This window comes from Rattus rattus, chromosome 5, assembly GCF_011064425.1.
Source record: "Rattus rattus isolate New Zealand chromosome 5, Rrattus_CSIRO_v1, whole genome shotgun sequence".
In the NCBI taxonomy this organism is placed as follows: Eukaryota; Metazoa; Chordata; class Mammalia; order Rodentia; family Muridae; genus Rattus; species Rattus rattus.
The window spans coordinates 12,472,149-12,494,430 of NC_046158.1; the positions used below are offsets into that span (position 1 = coordinate 12,472,149).

Here is a 22,282-nt window from a genome sequence, read left to right on the forward strand (position 1 = left end):
CTCATCCTCTCTCCTCGGTCTTCCTGCGGCTTCCTTCATGAAGAGGAGTCTGTTTGACGGCAGGAGAGGTAACCCAGAGCCGCCCTCGGCGCTGGTACTGAGCTGCTCCTTGGTCAGCCTGTTGGGATGAGTCATGACACACACTTCTGTTGGCCCCTTGAACAAATTATTAAACACAGGTTATAAGAGAAGCTGATTAATTTGCCATTAGTTGTTAACTATTAGCATATTCCTGTTGGAATTTTCTAGACTGAGTCAAGGGCCAGTGAGGTCTGAGGGCCAGGTAAAGTGGATTAGGATTGGACCGTGTTGAAGCCCAGGAGTCCTCCTCATGCTGGGATGCCCCCAGAGCTTGTGTTTCATGGTGTTTTCTGTATATTCTGCCATTGTCCTGGTTGATCTTTCTTGTCAGCTTGACATAAACTAGAGTTATTGGTGAAGAGGAAACCACGATTGTGAAAATGCCTACGTAAGATTGGCCTGTAGGCAAGCAATGGGGCATTTCCATAATTAGCGATTGATTTGTGGGTGGTGCCACCCCTGGATGGGTGGTCCTGGGTTGTATAGGGTAGCAGGCTGAGCACGCCATGGGGAGCAAGCCAGTAAGCAGCTCTCCTCCATGGCCTCTCGGTTCCTGCTCTTAGGTTCCTCCCTTGAGGGCCTGCTCAACCTTTTGAGTACGGTGATGTGGCTGCAGAAGTCAGATAAACCCTGTCTCATTAGGATTCTGGTCCGTCTCAGCAATTGGAGGTCTCTGGGTTTGGTGGCTGTTGTAGTCTTCTACTGCTGTACCAGGCCCAAGGCACCTACTATAAGGGAAAGTGTTCACTGGGGGCTGGCTTACATTTTCAGAGATGTAGTCATTATCACAAGTGCCAGAGTAGTGGCTCAGAGCCCTGTCCTGATCTGTAGGCAGAGAGACATTCTCTGGGCTTGTCACGGGCTTTTGGACCCTCAAAGCCCACTTCCAGCGACACGCTTTCTCCAACAAGGCCACATTCCTAGTCTTTTTCAAATAGTGCCACTCCCGTGACCAAATCTATGAAACCATGGGGCCAGAAGGCTGTGATGGAGGACCAAGACAAGGCTTCTGGGATGCTGGTGACCCATTTAATTACTTCCCCCTGTGCACTCAAGGTTCTTGGGTATCTGCAACCAACTCTTTTAGTGAGTCTCAGTCTTGCAGGAAGACTGTTACTTCCCCCACTGACGCACAGAATCCCATTAGCCATCTGCTTAGGGGCAGGGGCAGGGGCAGGGGCAGGGGCAGGGGCAGGGGCAGGGGCAGGGGCAGGGGCAGGGGCAGGGCAGGGGGGCAGGGGCAGGGAAGAGCCTTCCTGAGCTTTGGGAAGGAGAGAATGAAAATGCAGGGGCCTTGGGGCTAGAGTCTGGAAGCTGTGATGGGTGGACCCTGGCTTTGCGTGGGTCTTGGAGAGTGGGGCATGAGGTACTATCATTTACAGTTTGGGGAAAGGCATTCACATGGCCCCCGGAACGCTGTTTCTCCTTTCTTGAACTCCTGCCTCCTGCAGTGTATTTGAGCCTCCCCTACAGTTTGGTAGGGATCCAGGCGATGGCCTGACTAGGGATTCAGCAGGTTGAGCAAATGCTTGTTAGGACGATCGCAGGCTAATGAGGAGCTAAAGGCAAAGCTAGCTACAGGTCCTCTGCACAAGACTGCGTCTTAGTGACATGGTGATATGGCAGACAGATGCAGAGGACTGTAGGGACAAAGGCGGGGATGGGACTTTCTCTTTTTTACCGATTACAGGGCAACTTCCACAAAGACAGACCCTAAAAACAGCTCCATGCTGTTCACTTTCTTGGCCGCCTCACCAAAATGAAGTGCCATTTGACCAGGTAGCTACAGCCCTCAGAGCCCGCCAGAGCCTAGTCAAGCAGCCAGGAAGGGAATGGTGCAGAGAATGGCCACCGGGGTTCATCCAGCATATATTTAGGTTAGACCCACTGGCACGAGGACCAGGTGACAGCACGTGTTAGTGAGCACATTAAAGACTGAGGACACAGAGTACCTAACTCGAGAGTTTTGAGCCAAACAGACAAGGCTGAGGTACTTAGGACGTGGGTGCCATGCCACCCCAAGCAGGGAGCTAAACACCAAGGCGATTCGTTCTTACCTCACACCACTCCACATAGCCTGGGTGGTGGAGGTTGGATAAGATTTTTCAGGGGATTTTTGGGGAGAACCTGCCCTTAACCTCTTGACATGTCTGGACAAATGTTCCTGTGTGTGGCAAGTCTGAGTTCTGTGAGCAGAAGCCACTGACCTGCTATAGGAGTAGAGGGAGACAGAAGGGGACTTCACTCAGTGTAGGAGAGGGGAGCCTATGTCTCTTTGATCGGCTGCAGTTAGGAGAGCTGCAGCCAGAGCAACGAAATGTTCTTCATGGGGAGCAGATCACTGAGTGGCTGGTATAATAGACAATGCCTGTCTAGCGTCCCTGTGGGGAAATTATGGGGTTTTGCTTTGATAATGGGGCTCCAGAAGAGTTTACAGAAGTGGCTTGTGAGGGGTCGTCATCAATATTCTCCTGACAGGCCTGAGAGATGCAGTTAAGGAAGGCTGTGGAGGCCAGCTGTGTGGCAGGGGAGGCCCTGATGGAGGCCCAGAGAGGCCATTAAGTAAAGCTATGAAAGTGATGCCTGGGCTGCGTTGGAGGCTCCCAAGAGGCTGGAGAAGCTGGAGCTGTGGGACGTCTGACAGGGAGAGCCACACGCGGGGCGTCGAATCAGCCCCAGAGACAAACGCGTTGCATCAGCAAAGCTAGAAGGGCTGAGGCGTTAAGACCTTTGCCATCAGACACGGAGCTGTGCCTGTAGATCTGGAGTTTGCCTGCTGGGTTCTGGCTTGCTTTTGTCCAGTATTTCCTCGCTCTGCCCTTGGCTCTCGTGAGCAGTGGTCATCTGTCTTCATTGGCACTGTGTTAGGAGGTACAGGAGAGAAGAGTAAAGACTTTGACTTTAGACTTTGAGACTGTGCCGAGACTGAAAGGCTGTGGGAGCTTTAGGAGTTAGACTAAGTGTGTGCGTGTGTGTGTGTGTGTGTGTGTGTGCGTGCGTGCGTGTGTATGTGCGTGCGTGTGTGTGTGCGTGTGTGTGCGTGTGTGTGCGTGTGTGTGTGGGTGTGTGTGTGTGTGTGTGTGAGTTGTTTTTCGGGGCGGGGTGTTTGTTTTTGCATTATGATATGGCCACATGTCTATGGGGGACAGGGGTCAGGTGTGTTGTAGTTTGAATGAGAATGGTCCCACCGTAGGTCCATACATTTGAAACCTTGGTCCCCAGTTTGTAAATGGGAAGATCTGGATGTGTGGCCTTGCTGGAGGATGTGTGTCACTGGAGTGGACTCTGGGATTTCAAAAGCCCACGGCATTCCCAGTTGGCATCTTTTTTCCCTCCCTTCTCCACTTACACTCGTGGATCAAATGTAAACTCTCAGCTGCTTCCCCAGTTAGCTTTGGGCATGGAGTTTTGTCATAGTAATAGAAAAGTAACCAGGACAACTCCCATGTTACCACTTCAAGTTAAAAACAGTTTTGATTTGGTAATCAGACGTGGCCAGTCCACAAATTACCTAGCAAACTTCCTGCGAACTGGGTAGTGATGTGTGTTTAATCCCAGCCCCCAAGGGGCAGAAGCAAGGGGAGCTCTATGAGTTCAAGGCCAGCCTGGTCTACTTAGTGAGTTCTAGGACAGCCAGGGATACACAGAGTAACCTTGTCTCTGATGATGATGATGATGATGATGATGATGATGATGATGAAGATGAAGATGAAGATGATGATGAAGAGCTGCTCTCCTGAGCTGGTCCACTGCTGGCACACTCACTGGAACTCTGACTGTAAAGCCAGAACCACGTGGCCAATGCCACCACTGCTGCCTGCTAGGACTGGAACTAGGCTTCCTCCCTGGATTATGTTTGCATAAACTGCGGCTTTAGGAGCAGATAATTCTTTAGCCCTTTCTGTTCCCGGGTTGCAGGATTGGCTGGGTGGAGTCCCGTCCTGAGGGCACCACTCCCTTTCTTCCCCTCTCTCTTCATCCCTTTCAGCAGAGTCATGGCTCCTCCATTAAGTTCCCTGTACTCTTTTTTTTTTTTTTTTTTTTTTTCCGGAGCTGGGGACCGAACCCAGGGCCTTGCGCTTCCCTAGGCAAGCGCCTACCACTGAGCTAAATCCCCAACCCCAAGTTCCTGTACTCTTTCTCCTCACACTGTACAGCTTTTATCTCTGTTCTGCCCCACTGGTACTTTTTGATGGCAGACCTGCCCGAGAGGGTTCACTAACGACTGTGGCAGTCAGTATTAGGCTGCCTTGAAATCACTGTGCTGGGAACTTAGTCCAGAACTCTTCAATGTAGCCGGGGCAGAGTCTCAGCACAGGAGCAAACCCAACCACATTCTCCTTCCAAGCACCACTTGCTCACATTGTCCTCAGACAGCTCTCGAGCTGGACTTCCACAGCCCACGCAGCTACCAGCACTACTGTCTTCCAAGCTCCTAGGATGGCTCCTTATCCCTGGTTACGTTGTTCAACTACTTTCCTGGAACAAGGTCCCCAAGTAGCCCCCAATTTCCCAATAAACAGTATGGTCAGGCCTGTCCAGCAGCATCCCAGTCCCCGCTGCCAGGTTCTGTCTGAGCTGTTTTCCTATTGCTGTGGTAAATCACCGTGACCAAGGCAACTTACAAATGAAAGCATTTAATTGGGGCTTACTTTACAGCTTCGGAGGGTGAGTTCATGGCCATGGTGGTGGGGAGCATGGCAGCAGGCAGGCAGGCCGGCGCTGGAGCAGTAGCTGAGAGCTCACATCTTTTCCATAAGCGCAACGCAGAGGGAGAGCCAGGTGGGAAGGGTGAGGTGGAGACCTCAAAGCCACCTTCAGTGACATAACTCTTCCAACAAGGTTATACCTTCTAATCCTTCCCAAACAGTTCTACGAACTGGGAACCATGCATTCAAATATGAGCCTCGTTCAGATTGTCACAGGGATTATTAGAAAAGTCATGGGCCATTTCTAAATTTGTCTCCCGACAGGCATACGAGAAGGGTTCGGAGGAACAGTGGGGTAACACACCACTTAATTATTGTACACACAGGGCTTTGTTCATGCTACTTACACAGATTTCAGGAAAGAAGCATTTGATGAAGAGGTTTAAGACTTTAAGCTAACAGAAACAGGACTTGCTTCTTGCCTGGACATTCTGTGAGAGGAAGAAGAGATCCTGAGTTGATGTGGTTGGAGCGATTTGGAACCAAGCTGCCTTTTGTTGAGAAGGAGGAGTTGAGAGCGACTGCTCTCCTAGCTTGGTTTAGTCAGAGTAGCAGTGGAGCTACGGCTGTTTTGACTTTAAAGTTGTAAATAGCTATTGTCATGCTAGAACGAGAGCGCTCAGAAGGAGCAGAAGATGTTCCGAGATGTTCGTTGGAGTTCTGACATGGTCAGTGTTGAGAGTCGTGGGAGAGGGCAAGACTCCTGGACAGTGAGTGCACGTGACAGAAAGATGTCCACAGTCTCTCCCTTTGGAGGCCAGTGGGGCAGGAGCCACTGAAGAGCTGTGTGCACCTGTGTAGGGTAGGGGGATACTCAGAACCATGTCCTGGAACCAGAGCAGAAGGTGGAGAAGTGGAGTCAGACACTGCTGAGAGGCCAAAGACCAGAAGCATTCTTGGTTGGGGTGGGGGTGGGTGGGTGGTGTGGGGTGGTAAAATCCGGGGTGCAGGGAGAAGTGAGGCTGCCAGTAAGACTGCTGTTTCAGGAGGAAGAATAAGGAATGAGAAGTGGCTACAGAAAATGTGGAGTTAAGGAAATGGAATTTTGTAATTAAAAAAAAAACAAAAAAAAAAAAAAAAAAAAAAAAAAAAGAGCATTGTAAAGTCCTGTTCTCAGACGCCACAGGTGCTAACCTAAAATCTGTAGTAAAGATAACTTACTGGGTTGGCTTAGTTGATTTGGCCTGAGTTATCCCAACAATGGCTGTCTCACCCTGGAGAGGCCAGGAATCTGTAGTTGCTCAGTCTGCAAAGGAGGATGTCTCAGTGGTCCCAGCCTGGTGCTCAGGGCCTGGAAGGTTCTTGGGGAGCTGCTAGTCCTCCGTCTGCTCTGGCAGCGTGGAGAACGGCTTGTCTGGAGGCATGGAGCCCTGGCCGCAGCGGATACATGAACTTGCCAGCAGGCTGAAGGCAGAGTTTCTGATTCCTACCCCCTTTCATCTGGCTCACCACAAGGAGGTGCTGCCCACGTTTAGGGTGGTTCCTCTCACTGTGGGTGTCTGTCGCAGGGGTGCCTGGCAGCTGCCTTTGAGCTGGTTTCAGAGCTGGTCAAGTTGACAGCCAGAAGTAACTCTCAGCAGGGCTAGCACCACAGCTGGGGTTTGGTCCTGACACAGATATGGTGCCGAGAACTTCAGCCCGGGAGGGTGGCTGTCTGCCCTCCATAGCCATGCTTCCGTCTGTTGTCCTCGGCCGTCTTATCTCTGACAACCCGGAGTTTGTTACTACTGCATTTCTTTCTGATCTCAGTAATGATATGTACTGGAAACAAAACCATGTATGTCTTTAGGTCTTAGCCTTTCTTACTCTAGGTCGTTCGGTTCTCTGGGTTTCTTCAGCAATTCTATTTCTCTGTTAAACTCTGCTCTCATTATTTCCTTCATTATTTTCTCTTTGGTGGTCTTTGTTAAGGCGGTTGTTCATAGCCTCTTTAACGTCCTTGGACACATTCATTCTTGCCATCCTCAAGTCCCTGCCTTCAGCTGAATGGCTTTTCTCAGGGCCTGATATAATAGGGTTGTTCACTCCAGGAAGACACACAGAGTCTAAGTGGTTCATGTTTGCGTTCGTGTGTTGGGATCTAGACATCTGGACCTAGAACTGCTTCTTGGTGTAGATATCTGGTCTCATCTTTTTTGAGTGGGTTTTTCAGCCTTTGGTGGTTGTTGCCCACTCTGTGGAGTCCCTGAAACCCAAGAAGGTATGATGGCTGGGTGTGTCTTGTAGACAGTAGTTCTGCATTCTAGCCAGTTGTGGTTGTTACAGGGTCCCTGACAGAGATCTGTTCTGTAGATTGGTGGGGAGTCACAGAGCAGGGGATGCGGGCTGGAAGAAAAGGCCGACAGGGGCTGCTGGGAAAGACGAGTGAGCGAGTGAGCGAGTTACTAGGGAATGGAGGCGGGCGGGAGGAAGAGTGCCTGTGGGCGGCTGCAGCAGAGTCTGGACAGACGGGAACAGAGGAAGACAGGGAGGAGGATTAAAGTCCTTTCCTGAGTTCCAGCCTGGTGTTGGAGCTGTGTGACCTTGGCAGGGAGCAGTTCTGTTAGTTTAATGAATTTTAGAATTATCTTTGAGACCTCTTCCCTAATGTGACCTTTGCTGCTAATACCCTTGTTTGTAGGCAGTTACCTCAAAGGGTGAGCGTCTAGGCTTCCCACCGGCTCCTACTGGTAGGGGTGTTCAGAGCTCAGGGGTGGCACCACAGACTACTCTGTGATGTCTGCCTGAAGAAGTAAGCTTACACTGAAGTACAGTCTAAAAGGTTTTTGTCTTGTTAAGTTGTTCCTTTCTGGCCCTTAGCCGGAGAGGGGGGGAGGGGAGGGAGGGGAGGGGGGGGGGCAGGCAGGCTTTTGAGAGTACATTGTCATATATATATATATGTATATATGTTTTCATTATTTTATGTGTATGGATGTTTTGCCTGCATGTATGCATGTGTACCACATGCCTTCCTGGTACCATCAGAAGCCAGAGAGAGTACTGGATACCCTGGACCTGGAATTACAGATGGTATGAGCTGCCATGTGGTTGCTGGGAACTGTACCTGCTCTGAGCAGGAAGCATTCTTCTCTTAGTTATTTCTATTGCTGTGAAGAGACACGATGTTCAAGGCAACTCTTATAAAAGAAAACACTTAACTGGGGGTCTGCTTATATTTTTAGAGGGTGCATTAGTCAAGGTCTCTAGAGTAACAACTTCTGGAATGAATCTCTATGTATATAAGGAGATTTATTAGAATGACTAATCTAACATTGGCATTGGCTGTCTGTGAACGGAGAGTCCAAGAATCCAGTAGTTGCCTATCCCAAGGCTGGATGCCTCAGCTTGTCTTCCGTGTATGCTGGAATCCTTAGGATGTGGGCTCTACTGCCTGTGAAGGAATGGACGTGCTAGCAAGCTAATGACAAGCAGGCGAGGGCCCAGAGCTTCCTCCTTATACAATACAGGTTTCCAGCAGAAGCGTGGCTCCAAACAGCCCTGGATTGAAGGTGGGTCTTCCCACCTCAAAGATCTGGATTAGAAGTGGGTTTTCCTACTACAAATTAAGCAAAAGAACCCCACATAGGTGTGCTCTCCATTTTGGGGTTTTAGTTAATTCCAGTGGTGAAACTGTCACATGTATATGTGTATATTCCTAAATATAACCTGTCCAGTGCATATAGTGTGTGTGTTCAGGGCTGACTGGCACTGGATGGCATTTGGTGTGCTCTTCCCTGAGGAGGGTCTCCACACCTGCTCTCAGCTTTCCCCAGTTACCTGTGGTTGTCGTGTAGGGCCGAGGCCTCAGGCTTTTCCCCGTCCAGTTTGGCATGTTTGTTGTTATTCTTGCTCAGTTCATGTTTGGGTGATCTTGTGGAGGAGACCTTATGGGTATAACTTCTGACGCTACAAAGAGACACAGTCTCACAGCAAACTCCTGATTCTCCAGCCCCTTGCAGTCTGTCTGCCCCTTCTCTGCGATGCTCTCTGAGCCTCAGGCGTTGCAGGGAGATGACAAATGTTTATAGGTTTCTTTCTTTCTTTGTTTGGTTAGGAATCATGCTGGAGTAGTAAAATAGAGATTGTAGATTCTCCTCCAGTAACCATGACTTCACCAACACTAAGTAGTTAGCTGGGTTCCAGCCCCAGGCATGGTACCTGCCTTGTTGAGCAGGTCTTAAGTCCAATCAGAGAGCTGTTAGTTCCTGCCAGGGCACGTGTGCCGCTGCGTCGCCCCTAGGGTTATCATGCCACGCTGGCCATTGCTGTGGTTCAGAGGCTTCATACCTGGGTAGGGCTGCCTTCTTCCTTTGGAAGTTTGCATGGCACCTTCTGGTACTTTGAAAGCTACTTAGTTCTCAAGGAGGGGGCATTAAGCTCAATTCTAGCTCAGGGTCTCTGGGCCCTGTTTCTGACGCACATAGTTTCTTCAGCAGTAGGAACTTCTGTGGTCCTTCCTTCTCCCTGAGGGCTGTTGGTCCCCAGCCCAGGAGGACAAAGGGCATAGAGTCAACAAACAAGGTTCAGATGGCCCACGAGTAAGACAGAAATGACTACTGAGATCAGCTTCAGAGAGGCAGCTCAACTTTAATTGGGGTGAATCAAGGCCTGTATAGATCTGAGGAACGGGATAGGGATTTCTATGCTAGGTGTATTTCCTTGGCTCTGTCTTAGGCTACCTCATTTGTACAGAGAGGCACTCCAGGAATTCCAGGTGCTTGCTAGACAGGGTCTTATCAGGAGAAAGGAAGCTCAACCTGTAACCTCACTACAACATTCTGCAGATACATGTGGGGTTTTGGGGCTCCTAGACAAGGTCAGAGGAGGAGTCCCGCTGGTAAAGGGAGTCCTCCATTTTGCCCCGAGCTCAAGGGAGCCGTCTGGACAATGGTAGACTTTAACTCTAATAGCAGGGCCCAGCAACCTTCCATGTCTAGGGGGTGGCCACAGGCAACAGCTATAGGTTGTGTGCTTTGGAGGTCTCTTAGCTCTGGCCAACACTCAAAAGAGGGCTGGAGGCCCTGACAAACAAAATGGAGGATGTTCCCTCTTCGTGTTGGCTTCTGAGCTGGTCTACTTTCTCTTGGAACTTTCCTGTGCTGACTTTTTATATAATAAGCTAAAGTGTTAACCATGTTTAATAGAAGTAAGGAGGAGAATGTGACTATTTAGCTTCTCAGAAGGAGAGGTCCTGATCTGCTTTGCATCTAAGTTGAGAGAAAGTGCAATCAATGATTTGCCTTGTGCAGAGCCTGATCTACAAGGAGAAATTTAGGCGCTCTTGTCAGGAGAGGGGTGTGGTCACAGCAGGGCTGTCTGGTGGGGGAGGGGGGTTGCGACAGCACTCTCCTCTTTTTTTTTTAGGAAGATGGTTTTGAGGGTGAAATTGCAGGAAGGTTGCTGGCCTTGGTGGCTGTCTAGCCCAGGTCAGCAGTGTTGTGTGTCTGTGCACAGGTGGGGTGTGGGAATGGCTGAGAGCTTGGATTCTGAATGTCAGTTCTGGCCTAGAGAAAGGTGTTTTGGTGACCCCCAGTCAGTCCAGGGATCTAGGGCTGCCAAAGAACAGAGTCTGCAAGTCGATCAGGTTGGAGGGCAGAGATCCTGACAAGGGCCTTGGCAACAAGCCTGGCTTTCAGGCAGGGCTCACGTGTCCCTCTCTCGGCAGGGAGATGCCAATCCTCAGTGTCCACCTCATTTGTGGTTTGCTTCTACAGTAGCCACGCATGGAGAAAGAGATTCCCAACTACCTTTAGCCAAGTCCTCTGGGGTCCATGAACAGAAAAACAGTTGTGGAATTAAATTGGGTTCAGGGGAGCTTTCTCTTCTGCAGGCTTTGTTATGTTCTTAGCTATTCAGATCATGCCTGGGTACTGAGCTAAGCCATGTTGGGCCAGGCTATAACCTAAGAGGCTTGTAGAGAGTGCAGTGTGGAGGGAGGTGCCTGCAGCTTGAGCTGGAGACTATTGAAGACATGGCCAGACAGGGCCAGCCCTAACCTTGCCCAGTACAGAGCTTCTTCTAGGAGGAAGTATCTTTGAAGCTGCTCACAGAAGCCACAGGTATCTTATCAAGGAGCTGTCCTACTAGACTGAGGGGAGGCCTTCGGCTCTCTGGATTTGTTACCATCGCTGGGCAATGGCTAGAAATGTGCAGTTTCTCTGGGACCACTCCACACAGGGAAGGCTTTGTCGGGCAAAAGCAGGTCTGACCAAAACCTGAACTCCCTGCCTGGACCTTTCTGAGGAGGTCTCTCAGGGGCCAGCACATTGATGTGGCCATAGATGTTTGCTAACCTGTCCCATTTCCTTTTCTCCAGACAAATGATGCGGCCGGCAACACGTGGAACTGGTTGTACTTCATCCCCCTCATCATCATTGGCTCCTTCTTCATGCTCAACCTGGTGCTCGGTGTGCTTTCAGGGTAAGAACCATGGGCTGGGGCGTGCCCTACGCATTCTTAGGCCCACGGGCACACAACACCCTTCTTTTCCGCACTCAGGCTCCTGTTTGGAGCTTCCACCCTATATGGGACAAAGAAGTTACGTCACAAAGACGGTAACGAGGGTCAGGCCTGACCTGACCCTGCTCCTACCTCAGCAACACAATCCCCGATGGCTCCATTTGTCTTGTTCTGAAGACTTCTGATCGGGCCTATGGCTCCCCAGATGAGTGGAAATAGAGCTTTGTAGCCTCAAAGAGCCGCTGTCAGGACCAAGAGTAGATGGTAGGGGCAGTGCTCTCAGCTCTCAAGTTTCTGTGTGTGTCTCATACGGAGTATGGCTGTCACTAGCATCTCTCTCCAGGGTACCTTTGCGGAGTCCACTTGGAGCTCCAGTTTAGTCGACTGACTCAGCCACTGCTCTGTTGCTATGAAGATGCCCATGAGCAAGGCAACTGTGATAGCAGAAGACATTTCACTGGGGCTGGCTTACGGTTCCTAGGTTTAGTCCATTACCATCATGGCAGGAAGCATGGCAGTGTGCAGGCAGGCACTGGAGCAGTGTCTGAGAGTTCTACATCTTGATAGAGAGTGAGATAGATAGATAGATAGATAGATAGATAGATAGATAGATAGATAGATAGATAGAGATAGATAGGTAGATAGATAGATAGATAGAGATAGATAGATAGATAGATAGATAGATAGATAGATAGATAGATAGATAGTGCAGACAGACAGACAGACGGAGACTGACCAACCTAGTGTGGACTTTTGAAACCTGAAAGCCCACCTCCAGTGACACAAGTTCTCCAACAAGGTCACACCTCCCGATCCCTCTCGAATAGTGTCACTCTCTAATGACCAAGCATTCAAGCATGAGCTCCTGTGGGGGTCATTCCTAGTCAAACCCCACAGTGGCAGAGTAGAAAGAGTCCGAGGAGTAGGTGTAATTAAGGCTGGGAAGGCACCTGAGGACGGGGATGGATAGCGAGGTAAGCAGTGCACAGTAGCTGTTAGCTCAGCCCCGGTGAGGGTATGGCCCCCCCGAGCTGGAGCCAGGGCATGTGGGGAGCTGAGGGTGCAGGAGCTGGCAGGAGTCTGCCTCCAGGCGCGAAGCTTCTAGAGCACCACCATCTCGGATACCCTGCTCACTGCAGCTGCTTGCTTTTCCTCCCTACGTGGTGTAGAGAGTTTGCCAAAGAGCGGGAGCGAGTTGAGAACCGCCGCGCCTTCCTGAAGCTCCGCAGGCAGCAGCAGATTGAGCGAGAACTGAATGGGTACTTGGAGTGGATCTTCAAGGCGGGTAAGCGTGTGTGGAAGAGGGCAGCTGCAGTCTGCTCTGGGCTGTGTCCACCTTGCTGCCGTCGAGGGCTCCTGGCTCTGGGGTGGAGCTTAGTGCTTAGGCCGACTGGCTCACAAGCCCTCTTACTCCACACTGGACCTGGCTACCCTGCAGTTGCTCCGCCCTGTCTCCCTTGCTCTGAACATCTAAGCTCTAGCCTAACTCCTCACCACCTCTGTGGGGGCTTCGTGCCTTTGCCATTTGGGAAACTCCCTCCACAGGAGACAGGGGCACCCCATCCATGTCTTCTGCTCCTCTCTGTATGGACTGTTCTCCTGTTCATGGGAGCTGCTCTTCTGCCTGAGGTCTTACAAATGCTTCCTCAGTGATAAACTTACGCACAGTGATAAATCCATAGGCTGCTATCTAGGAGGGCTAATTTGTAGGTTGGGCCTGGGATGGACTTAAGGCTGCTGGGTCTCTGCTTGGGGCACCGTTTGGGTACGGGCAGGAGGCATGCAGTCACGGCCTGCCGATGTGGGCACGTACAATGGGGCAGGGGGTACTTCAGAACACTGCCGCAAGATCAGGGATGGGTAGGCAGATCTTGACCTGAGCTTTGCCCCTCACAGAGGAAGTCATGTTGGCAGAGGAGGACAAGAACGCAGAGGAGAAGTCCCCTTTGGATGGTAAGTGGCCTCCGTGGCACTCCTCACGTGGTGGGAGCTCAGATACCTGTTTCCCCAGGGCACTGCTCGGTGTCAGGTGCTATTACATTTGTCCTGATAACACAGGGGCCGTGGAGCCTGAGCTGCCTGGGTCTGTGTGTGTTGGAAGTTAGCGGGACAATACTGCTTTTAGAAGCTTCACACCTGGAGGGTTAGGGTGAGCCTTCGCTAGACTGAGAGTTAGCACTAAAGCTGTAGAAGGCTCAGGACACCATCCCGAGGCCCTCAGTGCAGTTGGGGGCCTCCACTGATGGGGGCATTTGCAGTTGCCTGCAGAGCCTTAGCCACAGGAAGGTTGGGGGCAGACAGCATGGCGTGCTGACTTCCCTGCTGGTCAACCCACTCAATGCAGATCTGTATCACCCCCCCCCCCACACACACACCCCTCGTCCCTGCCCCTGTCCCACATGGATGTGTCTAAGTCTTCTTGGAGGTCATGCCTCCCTAGTGACCTTGTCTTGGAGGGAAGAGAAAAAAGAGTGACCTTCAAAATACCATGTTCTTCCTGTGTGAGGAACGAGAAGGGCCCCAGTGCCAGGGTCAGGGAGCTGCTTTGCCTCACCGTCAGGACAGGACTGTTGCCAGCTGCAAGTGCCTGGCCATGGGTGACCTGATGCTGCCACTCACGCTGGTCTCCACTGCCCATTGTTTAAAGCAGTGTTGAAGAGAGCTGCTACCAAGAAGAGCCGAAATGACCTCATCCACGCAGAAGAGGGGGAGGACCGGTTTGTAGACCTCTGTGCTGCTGGTGAGTCTCGGAAGACGCTTCTGATGCTGTGAGACCTCTGACTGGGGTATATAAAGTGCAGACGTGGGTTCTGTCTGGCATTTCTCTGACTACTTCTGGGATTCTTGCCTTTACAGTACCTGGTCACTCCCTGCAGATTCCTTCCCTGGATGCTACCTTTGCAATCCCCAGTTGTCAGAGAACCCAGGGAGGAAGGGACAGTTTCTGCTTCTCTTACCCTCGATCCTCCCTTTCCTTGGCATGGGCCTATAATGTCCTGCCTCTGTGTCCTTCTTCTTAGATAGTGAGATGAGGTTGGTTAGTTTTTCCTGCAGAGCTGGGAATTTTCTCTCCCTCAGTGCCACGGATACCTGGCTTCCCTTTTGGAAGCCCTCATGTGCTTCATCCTGCCAGGGTGAATCAGGCTCTCCTGCGGCTGTGTGGGAGAAGCACAGACCCCAGCAGTGCCAAGGCCACGCAGCGCTCCACCTGGCTCCTAGCTGGGAAGCAGTGACTGCCCCAGAGTGAGATCACACCCCGCTCGCTCGTTGGCAGTCTGTGCCCAGTCCCTTGTTGGCTTTCCCTGCAGCTTCCCCATGCACTTTTTCTGTTTTTTTTTTTTTTCTTCTCATAATGAGAAATGTTGCCCTAAATTCTTGTAACCATTTGTCTTTTTTAGCAGTGCCTTTGTCTCTACAGAGAGGCGCTCCAGGGTAGGTACTAAGAGTAGAGGTTTCTGCAGTTTTGAGAATTCCAATGTTACCATCTTTCATTAGCAGTTCAAAAAGATGCTTGCCCTACACCCCATTGCCTATTCCCTTAAAATTTCCCCAGTTTTTTGTTTTGTTTTGTTTGAAACAGGGTCTCTATTATCCCTGTCTGCCCTGGAACTCATTGTGTAGATCAGGCTGGCCTGGAACTCACCAAGATTCACTTGCTCTGCCTCTCAAGTGGTGGAATTAAAGACCTGTGCCAGCACGGCTGGCCATTTCCCCCCAGTTTTGAGGCCAACTGCATGAGCACAGAGAAATATTGGACTGGGACTGATTCTTGTGTTACTGATGGCTGCTGACTTTAACCCTGTTGTTACGTTGCATGGGTGGATTCACCATGGGCTTCTTGAGTTGGGTTCATTTTACAGCAATGACAGGCCAATGTGTATTACAGATCTAAAGCTAATTTTAAAAATTATCATTATATTTAGATAATCTTCCTTGATTATCGTTTTACCTACATTCTGATTTTTATAAAATGAATTAGAATTTTTGAAATTCTTTTTTTTTTCCTGTGGTGTATATGCAATTAAAGACTGTTTGAATTGTGTGGCTCCTGGTTGGCTGAGCTCAGGCCAGTGGATGGCCGCACACCCACGCACATATAAGCAGTACAAAATGACCCTAACGTAAGAAAAAGTAAAAGAGGACATGAGGTTTGGAGGAGGCAGGGAAGGATCCGGGAGGGTCTGGGAGGGCTCGGGGAGAAGCAGGGAGAGACTATGATTCAGACAGTTTTGGGATTTGTACTTCATTGAGCTTCTATGGTTTTTGCTCCTGTAGAGTTGCGTGTGACCCTCTTAGCTCAGTCCCTTTTGTGTCGAGCCATTGTTGTGTTTGTTCACTTAACAAATACTTAGTAAATGCCAATAAGATTCCAGGAGTTGTTGGAGGCATTCGAGCTGGTAGGTGGGCAAATGGTCTTCACCTCTGGGGCGTCTGTTCCAGCAAAGCATTGGAGGAGACAGAGAGCAGGACGCATGGTGCATCAGTAGGAGCGGTGTCTGAAGGGTCTGAGAGGACTGGACATAGTGGTACACTTTCAAGCAGAATGGCTGTAGATGGCCCTAGGACGAAGGGTATCTTTGAATAAGGAGCTGGAAAGGGCTATCATGAGAAAGAACCTTCTAGAAACAAGTATCCAGACCCTGAGACAGGGATGCGGCTGGCATCCGTGAGGAATGTCAAAGCTTAAAGGTGGGATGGGTCCTAGCAAGAAGCCCAGTGGCCTTTATTGGTCTGAAGGCCTCTTGTCTGGCTTTCCCTGGAGCAGCTTCTGCGCCTCCTGGGGATGCTGAAGAGAGAATGAAGCCGGGCGAGGAACAAGCAGGGAAACCAGCCTGTGAAGGCCACTGTCCAGATCAAACACGGGGTCTGTGCCTGGCTTTGGGGAGAGTAGAGAAGGAGATGGTAAACGCTCGAACTGTAGGTCTATTTGAAGCCAGTCCAGTCTGAGAGTAAGAGAGCTATTGAGGAAGAAGAGAGGGAGGGAGGAGGGAGGGGTGGAGGGAGGGGCTCTGATTAGGAGATAGGGCTGTGGCTGACTGAGGTGGGGGCCCAGAGGTCTTGGTTGGTTGAGGGTACAGGGCAACAGGCTGAGCACAGGCTCATACAGGGGTGTGTGTGTGTGTGTGTGTGTGTGTCTGTGTGTTCTGAGACCGACACAGACCCTGTCAGTATGGCTTTGCTGCTTGTGGTCCCCAGTGTATTTTCAGGTGTTTTTTCCTAGTTAGGATCATACAGAACTAACATGTATATCAATGGACGTTAGATATCATGCTGTTTAGATTTCTTTGATGATATTTTAAATTTTATTGTTTTTCTCACTTATAATTTGTTATTTTATCATCATTATATTTTATATTGCTTTGGTTTATTATTTTATAATTTATTTTAAATTATTTCATGTCTGTATGTGTGTGCCTGTGTGAGTTTATGTGTACCACATGGTTAGGTACCTGCAGCAGCCCGAGGGTTGGGATCTCGGGAACTAGAGTAGCGGGTGTCAGTGAGAGTTACTTGATGTGGGTGCTAGGAACTGAACATGGGGCCTTGGCAAGAGTGCTAAGCGCTCTTCAACACTGAGCTCTCTCTCCAGGCCTGTTCTTTTAATTTTCTTTTTTTAAAAAACCAAAACCTTGATTTTATGCACATGAATGTTTTGCCTGCATTGTATGCTTCGCGTGTGCCTATAGTGGGTGCTGGAACCAAACCTGGATCCTTGCAAGAACAGGAAGTGATCTTAACCACTGAGCCGTCTCTCCCTTTCTTCCTTTTTCTTTCTTTCTTCCTTTTTTTTGTTTGTTTGGTTTTTTGTTTTGTTTTGTTTTGTTTTGTTTTTTGAGACAGTGTTTCTTTGCGTAGCCCAGGGAACTAGCTTTGTAGACCAGGCTGGCCTGGAACTCACCCACCTGCCTCTGCCTCCCAAGTGCTGGGATTAAAGCGTGCCCCACTATCACCCATCCCTTTCTAATTTCCTGAAAACTTGTTTTCTTTTTCTTTTTCTTTAATAATACGGCTTCCGGCTCGCCGCTCTCCCCTCCGTAAAGCTTTGCTACAATTTATTCCTTTGGTTACACTGTGTGCTTCACTTCCTTCTTTAAGCCAAGGTTGTCTAAGGAGTTTGCTTCTTAATTGATACAAAGGAGCAATGATCTTTGCATAATCTTTAATCTGAGTTTTATCAGATAATGATTGGGAAATGTGGCCAATAAATCTCCTTATAAATTAAACTTTGTAACTAATCTTAATTCGTTAGTGTAGACAAAAACTATATCTGTACCATAGCTGAGAGTTACCAGGCTTGCTATGAAATTCCTCATTTTTTGATTTCTGCCTTGTAGAGCTGTCATTTGGGGGGGATGCTGCTGCTTTCCTTCTGGGTGCCGTTTTAACGAGGTAGCCTTGTGTCCTAGGGTTGCTAGCTTCAGTCCTGTGCCATTACACAGGGTCTAGCCTTACTCCACTGCACACTTAGCTCATGCTGGCCTTGAGCTCACTATGTTGTCCAGGCTGGCTGTGAACTCATGGTAGTCCTCCTGTATCAGCCTCCTCCCTACCAAGTGCTGGAATTATAGGCCCAATGCCTGGTCTTGCTTGATCTCGTCTGACATTACACCACTGTTCTGTTCTTTTTGTTGTTTCTATCAGTGTTTTTAAATTGCATTTACCTGGTTGGTTTTTCCTCCTATGTTATCTTTTTAATCCTCTTTAGAATATTGTCTTAGTTGAGTTCTATTGCTGCAATGAAATACCATGGCCAAAACAAGCTGGGAAGAAAGGGTTTATTTGGCTTATCCTTCCATATCACATAGTCTGCCATCGAGGAAAGTCAGGACAGAAACGGGCAGGACTCTGGAGGCAGGAGCTGATTCAGAGGCCTTGGAAGGCTGCTGCTTACTGGCTTGCTAGTTTCTTATGGTTCCAGGACCATAAGCCTGGGCTTGCACCAGCACAATGGGCTGGGCCCATTATATCCTGGGTATCCTATACTTTATGGCTAATATCCACTTGTATGTGAGTACATATCATGCATGTCCTTTTGGGTCTGGGTTACCTCGCTCAGGATGATATTTTCTAGTTCTGTTTACTTGCCTGAGAATTTCATGATGTCCTTGATTTTAATAGCGGAGTAATATTCCATAATGTAGGTGAACCACATTTTCTTTATCCATTCTTCAGTTGAGGGACATTTGGGTTGTTTCAAGTTTCTGGCTATTACAAATAAAGCAGATATGAACATAGTTAAGCCAGTGTCCTTGTGGGATGGTAGAGCATCTTTTGGGTATATGCTTAGGAGTGGTATAGCTGGGTCTTGAGGTAGAACTATTTCTAATCTGAGAAACCACAAGATTGATTTCAAGAGTGGTTGTACAAGTTTGCACTCCCACCAGCACTGGAGGAGTGTCCTCCTTACTCCACATTCTCCCCAGCATGTGCTGCCATTTGAGTTTTTGATCTTAGCAATTCTGATGGGTGTAAGGTGGAATCTCAGGGTTGTTTTGTTTTACATTTCCCTGATGGGTAAAGAAGTTGAACATTTCTTTAAGTGCTTCTCAGCCATTCTGGATTCCTCTGTTGAGGATTCTCTGTTTAACTCTATATGTACCCCACTTTTCAATTGGCTTGTTTGGGCTGTTGGTGTCTTAAATTTTTAAGTTTTTAAATATATTTTGCGTATTACCCTCTGTCAGATATAGAGTTAGTGAAGAGCTTTTTCCATTCTGTGCACTGCTATTTTGCCCTATTGATGGTGTCTTTGCCTTACAGAAGCTTTTCGGTGTCATGATATCCCATTTCTTAATTGTTAATCTTAGTGCCTAAGCTAAGGGTATTCTGTTCAGGAAGTTGTCTCCTATATCAATGTGTTCAAGGCTATCCCCACTTCTCTTCTATTAGATTTAGTGTCTCCAGTTTTATGTTGTGGTTGATCCACTTGGATTTGAGTTTTGTGCATGGTGATAGATATAGAACTACTTTGCATTCTTTTATATACAGACATCCAGTTGGACCAGCACCACTTGTTGAAGATGCTTTCTTTTTTCCATTGTATGGTCTTTGGCTTTGTCAAAAATCAAGTGTCCATCAGTGTGTGGGTTTATTTTTGGGTCTTTGATTCTATTCCATTGGTCAACCTGTCTGTTTCTATACCTATATCATGCTGTTTTTATTACTGTAGCTCTGTAGTACAACTTAATGCCAGGGATGGTGATACCTCCAGAATTTCTTTTATTGTTCAGGCCTGTGTTAGCTATCCTGGGTTTTTTTTTTCTATATGAAGTTGAGAATTGCTCTTTCAAGGTCTGTAATGAATTGCCTTGGAATTTTGATGGGAATTATATTGAATCTGTAGATTGCTTTTGGTAAGATGGCCATTTCAGTATGTTAATCCTACTGATCCATGAGCATGGGAGATCTTTCTATCTTCTGAGGTCTTCTTCAACTTCTCTTTTCAGGGACTTGAAGTTCTTGTCATACAGGTCTTTCAGTTGCTTGGTTAGAGTTAAACAAATATCTTTTATATTATTTGTAACTATTATGAAATCTATTGTTTCCCTAATTTCTTTCTCAACCCATTTATCATTTGTATATAAAAGGGCTACTGATTTTTTTAAGTTAATTTTGTATCCAGCCACTTTGCTGAAGGTGTTGATTAGTTGTAGGAGTCCTTTGGTAGGATTTTTTTTATATGAACTATGCTCATATCAGCTTTATCGTAATAGCCAGAAACTGGAAATGACCCTGATGTCCTTCAACTGAAGAATGGATAAAGAAAATGTGATTCGGGGTTCTGGATTTAGTTCAGTGGTAGAGCATTTGCCTAGCAAGCCCAAGGCCCTGGGTTCAGTCCTCAGCTTCTGGACTGGGGTGGGGATGGGAGTGGGAGGGAGGAAAAAATGAGATTCATCTACACAATGGAATACTACTTAAAAGAAAGGACATCATGAAATTTGCAGGCAAAAATTCTACTAGAACACTCTTAGCTTAGGCACTAAGATCAACTCTTATGTATATTTATGTATGCTATCATATCATCTGCAAATAGTCATACTTTAACTTCTTTCTTTCTAATTTTTATCCCCTTCATCTCCTTTAGTTGTCTAATTGCTCTAGCCTGGACTTCAAGTACTATATTAAAGAGATAGGGAGAGAGTAGGCAGTCTTGTCTTGTCCCTGATTTTAGTGGGATTGCTTCAAGTTTCTCTCCATTTAAATTGATGTTGGCTGTTTACTTGCTATCTGTTGCCTTTATTGTATTTAGGTATGTGCCTTGTATCCCTGATCTCTCTAAGACCTTTAACATGAAGGGGAATTGGATTTTGTCAAAGGCTTTTTCAGCATCTAATGAGATGATCATGTGGTTTTTTTTCTTTCAGTTTGTTTATATTGTTGATGAATATATATATATATGTATGTATGTATATAAATATAATCATCCCTGCATCCCTTGGTCATGGTGGATGATGTTGTCTTTGATGTGTTCGGTTTGCAAGTATATTATTGAGTATTTTTGCATCAGTGTTTATAAGGGACATTGGTTTGAAATTCTGTTTTTTTGTTGAGTCTTTGTGTAGTTTAGGTATCAGGGTGACTGTGGCCTCATACAATGAGTTTGGCAATGTTCCTTCTGTTTTGTTTTGTGGAATAGTTTGAGAAGTATTGGCATTAGCTCTTTGAAAGTCTGGTAGAGTTCTGCGCTAAAACCATCCAGCCCTGTTTTATTTTTGGTTGGGAGACTTTTAATGACTGCTTCTGTTTCCTTATGGGTTATGGAACTATTTAGATAGTTTACCTGATCTTGATTTAACTTTGGTAAGTGGTGTCTCTCTAGAAAATCATCTATTTCTTTTAGATTTTCAGATTTTGTGAAGTACAGGCTTTTAAAGTAAGACTTAACGATTCTTTGAATTTCCTCAATATTTGTTGTTATGTCTCCCTTTTCATTACTGATTTTTAAAATTTGGATACTGCCTCCCTGCCTTTTAGTTAGGTTGGCTAAGAGTTTATCTTGTTGATTTTTTTCAAAGACCCAGCTCTTGGTTTCATGAGTTTATTTTCTGCCATCTACTTTTCTAGGGTATGCTTGTTTCTTTTTATTCCTAGAGTTTCCAAGTATAATTTTAAATTGTTAGCATGAGAACTCTCCAATTTCTTTATGAAGGCACTTAGTGCTATAAATTTTCCTCTTAATCACTGCCTTCATTGTGTCCCATAAGTTTGGTGTGCTGTGTCTTCATTTTCATTGAATTCTAGAAAGTCTTTCATGTCCTCTGTCTTTTTCCCTGACCCAGAGGTTGTTGAGTAGAGAGTTGTTCCGTTTCCATGAATTTGTAGACTTTCTGCTGGTTCTGTTGTTTTTGGAGTCCAGCTTTAATCCATGATGGTCTGGTAGGATACAAGGAGTTATTTTAATATTCTTGTATCTGTTGAGGCTTGCTTTGTGGCTGACTATACAGTCAGTTTCAGAGAAGGTTCTATGAGGTGCTATGGGGAAGGTATATTCTTTTGTGTTTGGGAAATGTTCTCTAGGTATCTGTTAGGTCCGTTTGATTCATAATGTCAGTTAATTTTATTATTTCTTTGTTTAGTTTCTGTCTTGATGACCCATCCATTGGTGATAGTGGGGTGATGAAGTCTCCCACTATTAATGTGTGGGGTTTGATTGTAATTCAAACTTTAGTAAAGTTTCTTTTATGAATGTGGGTACCCTTGCATTTAAGGCATAGATGTTCACAATTGAGACATCATCTTGGTGGATTTTTCCTTTGATGAGGATGAAGTGCTCTTCCCCATTTCTTTTGATTACTTTTGGTTGAAAATATATTTTATTAGATATTAGAATGGCTACATCAGTTTGTTTCTTGGGTCCATTTGCTTGGCAAATCTTTTCCAGCCCTTTACTTTGAGGTAGTGTCTATCTTTGTTGCTGAGGTGTGTTTCTGGTATACAGTAGCATGATGGAGCCTGTGTGCACATCCACTCTGTTAGCCTGTGCCTTTTCTTCTTTTCTTTTCTTTTCTTTTTTTTTTTTTTTGAGTGGTAGCAAGCGCTCTACCACTGAG

The 22,282-nt window shown here is 47.4% G+C and overlaps 1 protein-coding gene across 2 annotated transcripts in view; it reads left to right on the forward strand.

The window, feature by feature from the left end:
• Cacna1b (calcium voltage-gated channel subunit alpha1 B) overlaps window positions 1–22,282 on the forward strand; it is a 163,757-nt gene that overhangs the window by 30,204 nt on the left and 111,271 nt on the right. For both annotated transcript variants that reach the window (XM_032903164.1, XM_032903165.1), the window contains exons 7-10: window positions 11,086–11,189; window positions 12,398–12,513; window positions 13,125–13,181; window positions 13,879–13,968. In XM_032903164.1, coding sequence (XP_032759055.1) covers window positions 11,086–11,189; window positions 12,398–12,513; window positions 13,125–13,181; window positions 13,879–13,968 — 367 coding nt within the window. The remainder of the gene's footprint in view (window positions 1–11,085; window positions 11,190–12,397; window positions 12,514–13,124; window positions 13,182–13,878; window positions 13,969–22,282) is intronic.